Here is a 14382-nt window from a genome sequence, read left to right as displayed (position 1 = left end):
GGATGGAGTGTATATTTATAATTAAGTGATGGATTCTCACATAATTTTTTTCGTAATTAGATAATTGGTTACATGAAAATCATATGAAAACAATTTCCTACTATTTCCCAATAACCATACTTATCGTGATATTGATCCAAATCTAGATATGATCATATAATTCCGTCATGATTCATGAATGCAACTCTTCATAATAAATAGAGAAACAATTCTATTTGATGTTTATATGAGCAACAATAATTTATTAATTTATTAATTTTATGTTTAAATTAATAGTACTAATAATTTATGTTAAAATAACTATATAAAATATTTCATTAGAGTTATTATAAAATATCATATTATCCAATTAGATTATAAATAATAGTTAGTTAGAGTTATATTTACGATACCATTAATTAGTTAAAATTAAATTATGAATTAAATTAATCTTATATTATTTTGGTTCTAATTATTAATACTATAAAATTTGGGGGTTGTGACAAAGTGATCGAGAGCCCCTAGCCTACCCTTGCGACCAGTCAATCAAATCAGAGCCGTCTGTGCGTGGACTCCAACGTGTGGCAATCGCAGCGGGCTCAAGGATTAGGAAAAAGTCGTACGCCACACTGTATCCTTTCTTCCACCTCAGCCGCACAACACAAGGCAATGCATTCAAGAATCCTTTTTTCTTCTCTGTCTACCTCGTCCGTACGGATCTCTAGGGTTTCAATCTTCGCCTGCGATTGAATCGCTTAGGGTTTTCTCTTCTCTGATCCGATTTTTTAAATTGAATTCGAAACAAAAATTCGAAAAAAGATGGTGCTTTCTCAGAGGATTCACGAAGCATTCAAAGGAACAGTGGAGAGAATCACAGGGCCCCGAACCGTCTCTGCTTTTAAAGAGAAAGGAGTTTTAAGCGTCTCCGAGTTCATCCTCGCCGGTGATAATCTCGTCTCCAAATGCCCTACCTGGTCTTGGTATTGTCTTTTCCATGCTTTGATTTGAAAAAAATATTGTAACTTTGTTTTGATAGTTCAATAATTATATGAATTAATTTTAATTTTTATATTTTATACTGATATTTATGTGTTAATTTATTGTAAAAATTTTGATTTTGGCTGCTTAATTCGAAGTATAATAATTAAGTAAGTGGATTCTTATTAAATGTAGGGAATCAGGGGAGCCAAGCAAGAGGAAGTCCTATTTACCGCCTGAAAAGCAATACTTGATTACTAGAAATGGTTAACTCACTACCATATTACTAGAATTTCGTTTCTTGTTGTGTCATTTATTTTTCCTTGAATTGCATATCTTGATTAGTAGTAAGATTATTTGGTGATTTTGTGGTCAGTGCCTTGTCTAAGGAGGGCCGCATCAGTGGAAGAAGAATATGAAGCTGCTGGAGGAGAGGTTCTTCTTGATAATGAAGACAATGATGGTTGGTTGGCAACTCATGGGAAACCTAAAGGTATCCTATTCCTGCTGAGATAGTATTGATTTTGAATTTAAGTTGAAAATTCGGACACTATCAAACTTTCTCTTTTTGACAGATAGAAGCGATGTGGAGGAAAACTTGCCCTCAATGGAGACTTTAGAAATCAGGCAGAATGAGACTGTAAGATCAATACCTTCTTATTTTGGCGGTGAAGATGAAGAAGATATACCTGATATGGCTGATTTTGAAGAAGCTGACAATGTTATTGAGACTGATGCTGTAAGTTTAAGAATCTTATTTGATATTAGAAATTCAAATACTAGCTGGTTCTCATTGCATAATTATTATTATTATTAATATTTTTATTTTGTAGCCAATTGGTGTATATTGGCCTTCTATAAGAGTGAATGCTTATCAGCTCACTTCCTGTACTACCTTAAGACAACATCATCTAGGTTAAATTTAGGGGGACAAAAAGGAGAAGAAAGGAAATATTGTGATAAAGTGCTCAAATTTAGGATCATTTTTGTTTCATTGCTTAGCAAACCTCTCCTGATGCGTATGGATTCTAGTTTCTACTGAACACCTTTATGATTGAAATGTTATTGTAGTGATTTGATGTGTCTGATCAATGCAGGCCACTCTACAGTCAACGTACCTTGTTGCTCAAGAGCCTGATGATGACAATATTTTAAGGACCCGAACTTATGATGTCAGCATCACGTAAGACAATTCTGGTCCCTGCGAATGTGATTACCTGTTTTCATTCTAGAACATGTTCACTTGAGCATTTCTTAAGTTGATTCAAGCCTACATCTTATGATGGCTCAAACTTGCCTAACATTATCTTATTTGCAGGTATGACAAATACTATCAAACTCCTCGTGTGTGGCTTACTGGGTATGATGAGGTAGGTGTTGGAGACTTGGGGCATTTTCTTGTACTGGTTTTTATCCTATATTTATGCAAAAAATGGAACTAACCAATTTGGCTTTGAATCACTATCATCATCTGCATTTGGTCATAGTCGAGGATGCTTTTACAACCAGAGCTAGTGCTGGAGGATGTTAGTCAGGACCATGCACATAAAACGGTATGCAGTACTTACCAATTCATATTTTTCTATTTTATTCATTTTTAATGGGCAGGAATATGGATTTCAGTTTCCCAATGTGATATATTTATCTGCAATTGCTCCTAAATGAACCATTTCATGGTTTTGAACTGAGTGTTGTCAAAATTCCACAAGTTGAGCACTGCAACATATGAGGTGCTTTACTTAATATATGTGGCAACTAACCTGTTGCATGATGTTTCTATGCTGATTACCTCAATGCAGGTTACTATTGAGGACCATCCCCATTTACCTGGGAAGCATGCATCTGTACATCCATGCAGACATGGGGCAGTGATGAAAAAGATCATTGATGTGCTGATGTCACGTGGAGTAGAACCTGAAGTTGATAAGTAAAACTTTTGCTCCCCCATTTTACTACTAAATAGCTGTGAATTGACCCTTTTAGTTATTGAGGAAACATGTGTTCAAGTATGGTAACTATTTGGTGCAATTGTCCTTTATCATGGCGTCATTGTTTTCTTACCTTCATAAAACATGCAGTATGCATGTACTTTTGAGTACATGATTGCAACTAATTTAATTGTTATGGTGAACCATTTGCTCATTATAGTTTTTTTACCATGGTGTGACCCTTTTGCTCACAAAATTCTGTTTCCTACTTAATTATTGCAGGTATCTTTTCTTATTCTTGAAATTTGTAGCCTCTGTAATTCCAACGATTGAGTATGACTACACCATGGACTTTGATCTTGGCAGCTCCAGCAATTAATTAAAGGTAACTATCACTAGCAGAAGGTTTTCTTGGTTTTAGATCCAATTATCTAGTCAATATTATCATTTGCAGTCTGTGTTGAGTTCTGATGGTTTGCAACACCTTCATTTCCTTTCGGTTTGGGTCTATGAACCACATGAAACCTGCTCTATAAGTGTATTATTCAAGAAAGGAAGTATAATCCATGACCACGCACACTTAGTTCTACATGGTCAAATTCTTGAAACTCTATTAATTATCATAACCCAAAATAGTATCTTTATGCTTCTACTATTTACGTTCTCTGTTATGGTACTTGTCTGAATTCCAGCTATAGATTGACAATTTGGAAAGCTGCCTCATAATCTGGTATACCCGTATGATGAAGCTACTGCTTGTAATGTTTCCAACCTACTGCCTCACAATTATGGTACTGTTGCTTCCTATGTTCATAAGTCACAACCTACTCTGGGACTCGGGCAGCACACTTGTAAATACCACTTGTGTTATAAGATTGTATTCTGGAACTTTTTCAATATTGTTGGTTGGAATGTTGTCGGTGCCACATATTATTTGGTAAAGTAAGTTGATTGGATGTGGCAAAATTTAATTTGGAATTGTGAATTAGTAAGTACGAAGTACTACTAAATGTTTAATGCCAGATAAACAAATACTTAAAATGTTCGAGTTTGAACCATTTAGGTGTGTGCAGATACTCATGCTTGCAATATTACCTAGAAGAGCAAGTCTCAGATTTTTTGCACGACAGAGCAAACTGGCACACTGAAATTGGTAATGTTCCGGACCATAACGTATTTTACTCCACGACATAATCTTATATAACATCAAACAGGCCCCTACATGGTTAGTCCATACACCATCGCATCATCCAATCAGATAATTTGAGTCATTGCCAAGCAAAGCCAAAACCCATATAATTTCAAAGAAAAAGGATTATGATGCAAGTACAGAGGTTCTCTTTGTCCAAAATGAATATAAGAACAAAGAAAATAAAAAATCATTTTGTTTCACCAGGTTGCTGTCATATCCTACCATAAAAAAATCGAGAGATTTTGACAAGAAAGAAATAATAATACTTAGGAGCATGGTATTAGAATCTGTGCAGCTGAACATTGGAGTAATGCTCCAAATGATTTGATGAGGAAAAAGAAAAACCTTGGATAGTCCCAATGCCAACTTTCAAAGCAGTGCTCCAGTGATCTTGTTTTTTTCTCTTTTTTGAGGCATAGCATCATAAATTTTATATCATTATACGATCAAGCAATGTCCATGGCTCTGGATATAGAATTTGATCAATTCTGACTAATCTGCAAATAACAAATCGAAAGATTCCAGTGGTTCCAAGCAGTTAAATGAAGAGGCAAACATCATAGATACAATAAAATTAAGTCAAATCAACAACTTGGAACCAAACAAGCAAATCTGGGAGGATTTGCACTGACCCAATGGACAGGAACCCTCTAATTCCTGTCTAGATTCTTTTCTAACAACTCACTACTATAACAATACATGGGAACCTGTGAGTGTGCTCGTATGTCCGGAGTTGTTGCATGCACGCGAGATGCTGGCTGAATCTCATGGACGAGCAGTTCTGATGGGAGCTCCAACATCAGATATAAACAGGTTTAACATCATTAGCACCAAAGCTTGCTGCACACACTGGACACTTGCGGTGACGACTCTCAGTAATTTTTTGTACACAAGGGTTGCAGAAAAGGTGGTAGCATCTCGTAATGACTACCTGAAGAAGGGACAAGCAATGTCTAAGCAAAAATTAAGAGAATAGATGGATACGAAAGGTCAAAGTAACAACATTGTCTGAAATAGAACTGAACAAGCTGTAGTAAAACAAACAATGTTAAGAGTGTCTTAATTCTTCTAAGAACCCATATAACAGGTACAAAATCAAAATCCATTCGTGATGCAATCAAAATGGCACAGAAGCACCCTATCGAATTGTCAGTGCAAAATAGAATTAAAGCTCAAGCTAAAGGAACCAGTAGAATAATTGCCACTTGAAATACTAAATCAGAATTTCACATATACCTCCTTCGGTCTGTCAAGACAGATACTGCACTTCAGTATTTCCTTGTACTCTCTAAGTTCTTGTTGAAGCCTTTCTACAATTGATGATCCTTCTGTCTCAGCTCGAAGACGTAACACTTTCCTTTTCACCACTCCCAATTCCTCCTCAAGTCTTTTCTTGTTGAACCTAATAGATGAAGAGAGACTGACATGAATTCACCCTATGCACTTAGAACAAACAAAATCATAAGAAATACTGATAATTCTATTACCTTTCCCTCTCTATTTCTATCTGCAACTCCGTCAAAGCCACTCGACTTTTCTCAATCCTAGATTGTGAGTCCTCCAGTGACTCCCTTGCCTGATGAGAAGATATTCTCACTTCTGACAATCGCTTTTGTGTATTTTCCAATGAAACTGAGTTTTGAAATCTTTCTTCTGCAAGTTTCTGAGCCTGGTCAGAGAAGAACCTCAGCTGCAAAAGGAATCACTCAAGACTCAAAAACCATATTATTTACAGGGGGATTATTTCATAGCACAAAATAAGTCATGCATGCCTGATCCTCAATTCTTGCTGCTTTCATTTCATAGAAATCAAGGGATGCACTGGCTTGCTGAATCTCCTTCTCCATGGTATGTTTCTCCAAGAGTAGAGCATCTTGCAGTTGTTTAGCCTTCACACCTTCCAAAACAAGCTGAAACAGGACCATTGAAGCAACAAGATCAAGTTCTAAAAGCAAAAATATGAGTATCTCTACAGTAGACCACGGATGCTCTAAGAGTAGAAATCCTCTACAAGAATGCAAGAGTAGAGCAACAGCACGATGAACCTAGAAGTCCGAAGTTCTTTAGAGGAATAGATTATAAAGAAACCATAGATATTAAGTGCTCTTCAAGTTTCAAAATAAGCACATTCTTCTGTCTTCATAATAAAATTAAAAGTCCAGGATCACCATTCCTTTGTAAATGTCAGTAACATTTAGAACAATTACACCCTCTGCCCTGAATATATTTGGAGAGTTGGGCTATTCAGAAATCGCAATCAGCGCCCTAACTACATGAGATCTCAAAAATATTTTAAATAAATGAATAAGAACATGCACATTATCACAAGTCCAATCAAAACAGATATCTTAGCAAGGAGAATATCTATGCATTCTCACACGAATAATTAGCAACCAAATAGAGACTAAGCACAGAACCCAACTTCCCATGTTGCATCTCCCTATGTCTAACTCAAGGGAAATGCCTCCCTTTTAATTGTTAGTTTTCCATGGTTGGTTTGAAAGTATAAGTTTCTATTCCATGGTCAAACATCTTTTCCAATTTGTTATGCTAGTTATATGATCATACAAAGAACTGTTCACTTCTAAATACATGGCAGGTAGCTGGTGATAAGTAGACCCTATGAGGTTTTAATAAAAGTACAAAGAGTTAAACAAAATCAACCAAGCCTAATAAGCATAAAGACATAGTTATAAATTATCAAGGGCCATCACTTTACAGCAGTAAGCAGCAAAAAAAATACTGTAAAATGACACTGGTACACAAACTTTTCAAAAGGAGTCTGACTAACATAAACCAAAGCAATTGATTACCTTGATGTTATAGTCATCTCTCTCTGTAATTTGCTGCAATAGCTGCTGATTTTGTGTTTGCATGTCATCGTATGCCTGTCCAATTGACTGAGGAAAAACCAAACTAACAGCCTCAATAAAACATCATCATAGTACAAAAGGCAGAACCAAGACTAAATGACCATAAACTAACCTCTATTTCGGATAAGTAAGCCTCATTTTCTTCATTTTTTGATTTCAAAGCATCAGAAAGCCTAGCCGTATCCCTGAAATAACAATATATTTAATGTTTTCCACACGCTTCTCATAAACCCACGGTTTGATAAATAAAGGAAGAAACTACACCAAGACCAGGTCTAACATCTGCAGTTCATTTATTTCTTTGCTAATAAGAATTTCAGCAGAATACTGTATAATGAAGCCGTCTAGGCACATTAAATAAAAATTTGGCCTAATGCAGAAGTGACAATTGCAGGTTTGCTGGAAAGGTCCACGCAACATCCTCTTTCCAAACTAAAAGAAAAGGGATATTAAATTATGAAATTTAAACTGGCGATGTTTAAATAGTGGCATTGTCAGGTCCAGTTGTATCGTATAACTAGAAAGGACAAACCAAGTTTAACCTCTTAGAAGCTTCCAGTTTCTGTCGCAAGTCAGCAATTTCAGCTTCTGCAGCAGCCAACCTTTGTTGGGATCTTGCTTCAGCTTCATTAGCCGTCTTAACACGTAATTCCAAATTTTGCTCATCAAGAGAGGATTTCAAACTTTGAACATGAGCCCATGCCTTGTATTCTGAATCTCTCGCTTCCAAAACATCTCTGCAATCACAGAGAAAAAAACTAAGAATCTGGAACAAAACATCAGATAGAACCATATTAAGGGTTGCCAGATCAGCATTTCAACTCATAACATGACATAACTGGAAGTAGCATATCATAACCAGATAACATAAGATTTGTCAACAATCTCTTACACCTTAGATGACAAAAAGTTACAGTAAAACACAGAGTTACAGTACAGAAGAAACAGACACTTATTCTAACACCAAGCTCTAAAGGGGAAAAATTTTTTGAGAAAGATCTACAACTATCTTATTTGCAAAGAAGGACATCAAAATTGAACCAGCCCTTCCTTATTAGCTCTAACTATCCTATTCTTCTAGTTCAGGAAGATAGCTGTCCTCACCATCTAAGGGTCCGCACCTACGACAGTTAGACAACATTTGCTTCCCGAAGACACAGGTATATGTGCCAGGGATTGAAAACTCTGCTCTTAAGGGCGCTTAAGTCGTGAACAGATCAATAAGATCTTATACCAAGGCAAGCGTCCCCAAGATCAAAAAATGGTATAGAGTAGTTGCTATAAAGCTCAGGATAAAGAGGATACAACTTCACCCCAGTTCATGACTAGATCGATAAGTAGAAAAAGAGTCAAAGGTTTGCAGGGCAGTATATCACATCCTTTGACTAAAAACTTGTGAAGAGTGAACTAGATTATCCCCTTACTATGGTAGATCAAAATACCTCTTCAATAGAATGATAGCTAAATTGGTAAAGTTTTCATTTTCAGAACATCCTGTTGAGACCTTTCAAAATGCTCTTCCTTTGAAAGGAATTGAATGCTGGCTAACACTAACTGAAATCAAATAACTGATTGTGTCATGGAAGGGAAAACTTCTAAATGAGTTGGAACCAGCCTCTTCCTCTATGTATATGGTCTAATGATCACAATGTGCAATAATCCTTTTACAATTGATCACATCAATTATCTATGGAAAATAAAATCAACTTCAATGTGTTAAATTAGATGTGAATTCACTGCCGAAGATAATAAAAGAAAACATCTTGTATAGATAACCTGACCTTGAATCAGTAAATTCACGTCTATACATCTCCAATATCAGCTTCAACTCCACATCACTGTCTTTCAAATCCTGGACCTGTAAAAAAAATCAAAATATAAACAAATAGATTTTCCTGCTGAGAAAAAATAAGCATGAAGGCTGATGAGAGTAGATTTTATTTGTAAAAATAGGCTCTTTTCCTTTAATTTGAACAAGCATCAATTTATCAACATACACATTTTTCTCACTTGGTTAGAAAAAATTTGACCAATACATTTATCAAGGCACTATACCAACTCCTTAAAATTCAAACACCAATGGCTACCAGGCCAACTGTACAAGCACAGATCCCGCAAATTGTAGATAATCAAACAACAGAATGCAAAATAAAGACCTGAAGTTTAGAGATCCAATAAGCTAACTCTTCAAACCCTTTTTTTACTCTTTTCTTTCATACTGCTAATATTTATAAAACATAATGAGCAAAAATGAAAATTATAGTGGAAACATCTCAACTTACAAAACAGATTTCTGAATAGAAAATGTAATATCATTATAGGCCAGTTCACAGGCTTCCAGAACTCAGTGTATGGTATATTATGAATACAGATTCAATCAAAATAATAGAGTATTATTAACCAATCATACCATGGCTTGCAACTTATGGATCTCGGCAACTTGGTCAGCAGATTTGACAGATAAATTCTCACACTCTCTCACCTGTTCACAAATAATTATTTCAAAATTCTTTATACTTCTATACAGCAAAAAAAAAAAAAAAAAGATCTTTAAGCCCTTAAAGCAAAACCTGGAATAACCACACAAGTTATAGAAATACTAACCTTCCTATCAAGAACACTGGAGAGAGATTGCACATCAGCCCGGAGAGAATGAATATCCACAGCAGCCTCTTTGTACTTACCTAATTGACTCTGCATTGAACTCATTTCCTCAGGAAATGAAGACAGCAAGCTTTTAAACTCTGCAATTATTTCCTTTCTTCCTGAAATGTAAATGAATTCAAGTAAATTGTCAACAAAAGAATAGCTATAAGATGAAAACAGTAGATGATTCATAATCAGAGCAAACAGCATATATCTTCCTACCCGGTTCTCTAGATGCCTCTTCCAGCTTAGCTTCAATTCTCTTTCTTTCTTCAATTTGTCGCTGTATCTCTGCCCCCAGATGAGAAGCTCTAGAATCAGCAACTGCAAATGATCTCCGAAAAACATCAGCTATATCATTTTTTATACTCAACTCCTTTTCTCTCCAAGCCAGGTTATCTTTCTCAACCTAAAAGTTTTAAGAGGGAAGTTATAGTAAGCATTGGAATTGGAATATCTCAATAAAAATAACAGACAAAAGGCATAAATGAAAGTACCGACCAGTAACAACCTGTAGTTTCTCTAATAAGTCTTGATATTGGAAAACTTCCGACTTTGACTTTTCTAGTTGATCTCTCACCAAAAGGTACAGTTGGGAAGAAGAAATACACTTTACACTCTTCAATGTGTTCTGTCAATCAGAAATTCCCATTCAAATTATATGACTGAATAAAAAGAACTGCATTTCAGAAGTAATAGTGAGAATAAGAACTGAAACTACATACAGAAGAAAAAAACAATAATAATAATAAAACAAACCTGCAAATTTAATGAATGTTGTAATAATTTTATTCTTTCTTCATGAAGACCTTTTAGTTCTGTTAGTCGAGAAGAAGCTTGTTCCTGTGCAACTCAAATTAATCATTCTGATTAACTTTCAGTTTCAGCAATTTCACAAGATAAACCAAAGGAAAGCAGGGAATTACCAACATCTCTTTGAGGGTGGACTCCATTTCTTGCAGAGCTCTCTGCTTATCTTTGGCTTTATCACCAGTAACATGCTTACTGCCAAGATTTAACACAGGAAAAAATACCCCTTTAGTTGCATCTTTTTCCACTCTAAGAGTTGCCAGTTTACAATTACTTTCCTGCAGTTCTGCAAGTGCACTCTCCAATTCACCTTCAAAAGACAAAGCAAAATATGACAGTCAAACTTACAGATACTTCAACAACATTTCATACCTTGATAATTAACTGGCATATAAACCATAATGAGATCGTTAGCTCACATTGATCAGCCACCCAAAGCATTAGAGGGAGATAGCAGTTTGTCTAAGGTGCAAGAATTGTGTGGATTGCATAAATTTACATTATTACATTTGTAGGCATGCATACAGATTTTTGTCCATGTCACCACATATATGCAAGATCCATGTATCTTAAATGTGTTACAAACATATCTATGCATGCTACATCTGCTTAGTTGCCAAACAATGATGTCTCATCCAGACAACCAATGAAGTCACAACTGCTTAATAACCAGACCAATTCTAACCACATATATAAAGTTACCTTTTATACGTTTAAGCTCAACCTTATTCTTTGCATCAATATCTCTATGGCTCTGCAATTCTCTCGCCAAAGATCTGTGTTTCAAATGAATATCACCTATTGCTAATCTCAAATTCTTAACCTCTGATTCTAGTTCACTAGATGCCTTCTGCTTGCATGAACCTAGCATAAAGAGACATGCACACAGTTAACTGAGTGACAACTCCAGAAAATAATTATTAAAAAATGGAGCAAAAATACTATATATTACAATATATACTTTCCACTATAAACATACCATCTTTCGGATGCTCTTTCAGAACTGCAGCATATAATCCATCCTTCAGATGCCATAGGTTATTAATCGCAATTACTATATTGTGTAAAATGTTCCTAGTCTTTTCAGAGGCAATCTGTTCTCTATCTTCTTCCATCTGCTCAGGGCAATTATTGGAAGAGGAACTTTCAGTCGCACCTGTCTCCATAAGTCGGCTAAGGAAAGCATCCTCAGTAGGAGATGAAGCCCCATCTACAGAGCAATGCAAAAGTCTTCTCAGCAAGTATAGTTGCAAAAATAAAAAACCAAAGATAGACAACAGAAGAATATATATATATATATATATATATATAAACCCTATAAATTAGAATTGCCAAATTTAACTCAAAATTATAACAAGAAAGAAAGCATAGTCCTTGGAATTTCGTTAACAGTTCATTACAAGCGGCTACAACAAATAACAATAGAAATCAAAGACATAGCACAAGATTCTCACCCTCCATACTGGGAGCACATCCAACATCTTGTCTGCTAGACTCTCTTGTGTGGGCAGAACATGATTCCAAGTCAGTAAGCAGCTATTATTAAAGGATAATGTCAATTTCCCATCAAGCAATTTACTAAATAAAACAAAAACCTAAAAGATATACAAACGATTATCATCTTTTTCAATAAGCAGAAAATGCATAAAAATTGTCTACTGGTTTGGTCTGAAGGCCTTACTGCTTCCCAAGATTTATTCACCACCTTCAATGTAGAATCATATGGCTTTTGCTTCTCCTTCAGTTGAGAGAGCTTGTTCTCAAGAGCAGAACGCTCAAACTTCTGTGCCTCTAACTTCTGTATAAGCTTTTGATTCTGATATTGCAGAACTGTAGCATCAAGCTGCATCACACCAACAAAAAAGGAGGCATGAGGAGAAGGTTCAAAAGTATGAGTTATAAAAAGCAAAATTTTCAACTTGGCAGCCTACTGGTCACAAACAGATGAATTATTTCCCAAAAACTATATAATCCAGCATTCAACAACCCAAAAAAACAAAACAACAAAAAAAGTTCAACAACATCATGTTCAAAAGCAGGAAATAACAAGCATAGATATATAATAATTAGAAGAAAAACCTATTTACATAACATATAATTCTCACCGACAAGCAGTAATGTGCCCTAGCATAAACAAAGCTGATGCAGAAATTAAGACTTGAGTTTTTCGATTCTAAAGGAAGACATTTCACCCAAAAAATAATTGAAGTCCAACTTCCAAATCTCTAAGACCAAATAACCTACCTAAACCCAAGCAAAATTCTTCTCCAAAGAAAATAATAATCTCCCATATTCAAGTCTGAGCAGACTAGAAGACCCAAGGACTAGTAATGTTCAACTGAAAGCAAACAACTACAATGAGGAGATTGGTAAAAACGATCTAGTTACTACTGTGAGGTAAATGAAATCTGCAAACGGAGTTAAGTGGCATTTGCAGCAATTTAAGCTGCATCAAATCCTTTATCACCTAAAATAATAGAAAAACCCTCAAAAGTGAAAACAAAAAAAAATCATATTTCTGCTATCAATATATAAAGTTCCAAGCATTAGAACAACACCATATATTGACATGCATCATTTGATCCCATAAAAGATTTTAAAGTATATACAAGATGCTAAAATAGCAATGCCGAATTTGTTACATTAGGAAAACCCAAGTCAGAAATTAAGTAATTTTGATTTCTTTTTCAGATTGAAAGTTAAGAAAATACTAAGTAACAGGACAAGTATAAATATTCCACTGATTACTTCTAATCAGTAAAAATTAACAAAAAGAGAAAAAAAAAAAACATACCCTTTTCTCCTCAGAAATCGGCAAGAACGGTTGCTTTTTGGCGGCAACAGCAGTGGGCGATATGGAGCTAAAGTGACGCCGTTTTCGGTCAGCCTCACCAGTGCTCCCCATTGAACCCACCCCCACACTCACAAACCCTAAAAACCAACCCAACCCAACCTTTATTCACATCAAGGCCAAGTAAAATCCACTTCAAAGAAACCAAAATCTTAACCTGACTGTATCTAAAACTAATAAAGGTCCTGTAACAAAACCCTAGGCAATGAAATCCTCTCGAAAACCCTAATTCCTCAAATTTGAAAGCCCTAAACGATCAGGTTTTTCTTTTCTTTTCCTACACTGAAAACCCCGACTTTCTCGAAACTCTAATCGGAAACAAGAGGAAAAAAATCACTTTCTAATAAGACCTGGTGCTGCTTCTTTCGCCCTTTACTTTTTCTCTTTCTGAAAACGTAGCGGAGGGTAGCTCGAGTAGGAAAGAGAAAAATATATAACCAAAAAATGAACAAGCACTTGGGTAAACTGGAGGGTATTGAATGAAGGAGCTTGAAATTTCGTGAATGTTAGAAGGGTACTTTTGGGAATTGAGCAAAACCGAGTTTTTTTTTTCCTTTATAATTTTTCTAGTTTCGATGCCTACACCTGTTGGGGAGGAATCTCGTAAACAAAAATCTGAGAGTGGCTGATTAATGATTGCACCACAGGGGATGGTACCTAGGAGGCTGACGGGTGGAATCTGATTGGGTGAAAGCGCGAAAGGACAGTGAGTACTTGGTTTGACTTTAGGGTTTTCATCGGAGCTTTGTAACCTTATTGGCGGTCACGGAATGTGGCGGTTTTGGTCAGAGTGGCTTGAAACTCGCATGGTTTTCGAACAGCGCCCATTTATTAAACCTAGCTTAACTTTTGGAAAATCAATTCAATGAAGGCCCTTTAAAGAGGGTTATAATTGGTTTAAACCAAAATGATCGATCATATCGATTCGATCTCGACCGATTAAATTCAATTAATTAGATTGATTTCAATTATTTGATTAAATCTCGACCGAGATCGATCGAATTCAATTAATCGAATTAATTTTAATTTCAATAAAAATCAATAAAAAAATCAATTATTCAATTGACTTGTCGATATTATTTTCTAAATTATTCTCTAAATTAAGACTACACAACCTAACGTCTG

At 35.5% G+C, this 14382-nt stretch overlaps 2 protein-coding genes across 3 annotated transcripts; one reads left to right on the top strand and one right to left on the bottom strand.

Annotated features, from left to right (window-relative positions):
- The first annotated feature begins 621 nt into the window (after window positions 1–621).
- On the top strand, window positions 622–3851 carry ATG3 (autophagy 3 (APG3)). 2 transcript variants are annotated; one of them, XM_088805007.1, is made up of 10 exons: window positions 622–959; window positions 1153–1223; window positions 1334–1450; window positions 1533–1696; window positions 2055–2140; window positions 2276–2327; window positions 2445–2510; window positions 2757–2884; window positions 3168–3270; window positions 3340–3474. In XM_088805007.1, exons 1-9 carry the CDS (start codon window positions 799–801, stop codon window positions 3262–3264), a joined length of 942 nt encoding a protein of 313 aa, XP_088661133.1. In that variant the 5' UTR covers window positions 622–798; the 3' UTR covers window positions 3265–3270; window positions 3340–3474. The 2 variants fall into 2 exon arrangements, with proteins under 2 accessions (XP_088661133.1, XP_007052229.1); XM_007052167.3 differs by lacking the exon at window positions 3340–3474 and adding an exon at window positions 3578–3851 and having other exon boundaries at window positions 623–959.
- A 692-nt stretch (window positions 3852–4543) lies between these two features.
- Window positions 4544–13745, bottom strand: HUB1 (histone mono-ubiquitination 1). The gene is made up of 19 exons (XM_007052166.3): window positions 13201–13745; window positions 12088–12249; window positions 11861–11942; window positions 11386–11616; window positions 11109–11270; window positions 10523–10716; window positions 10356–10439; window positions 10108–10227; window positions 9819–10005; window positions 9555–9715; window positions 9361–9432; window positions 8732–8808; window positions 7493–7687; window positions 7063–7135; window positions 6891–6977; window positions 5850–5987; window positions 5565–5767; window positions 5314–5479; window positions 4544–5008 (listed from the first exon to the last, which is right to left on the bottom strand). Exons 1-19 carry the CDS (start codon window positions 13309–13311, stop codon window positions 4877–4879), a joined length of 2637 nt encoding a protein of 878 aa, XP_007052228.2. The 5' UTR covers window positions 13312–13745; the 3' UTR covers window positions 4544–4876.
- Window positions 13746–14382: the final 637 nt, after the last annotated feature.

The sequence above is a fragment of the Theobroma cacao genome, chromosome 1 (assembly GCF_053813885.1).
Source record: "Theobroma cacao isolate CCN51 chromosome 1, ASM5381388v1, whole genome shotgun sequence".
Classification (NCBI taxonomy): Eukaryota; Viridiplantae; Streptophyta; class Magnoliopsida; order Malvales; family Malvaceae; genus Theobroma; species Theobroma cacao.
The sequence above is the reverse complement of the archived record's forward strand: the minus strand, read 5'-3'. Positions and strand labels throughout refer to the sequence as shown.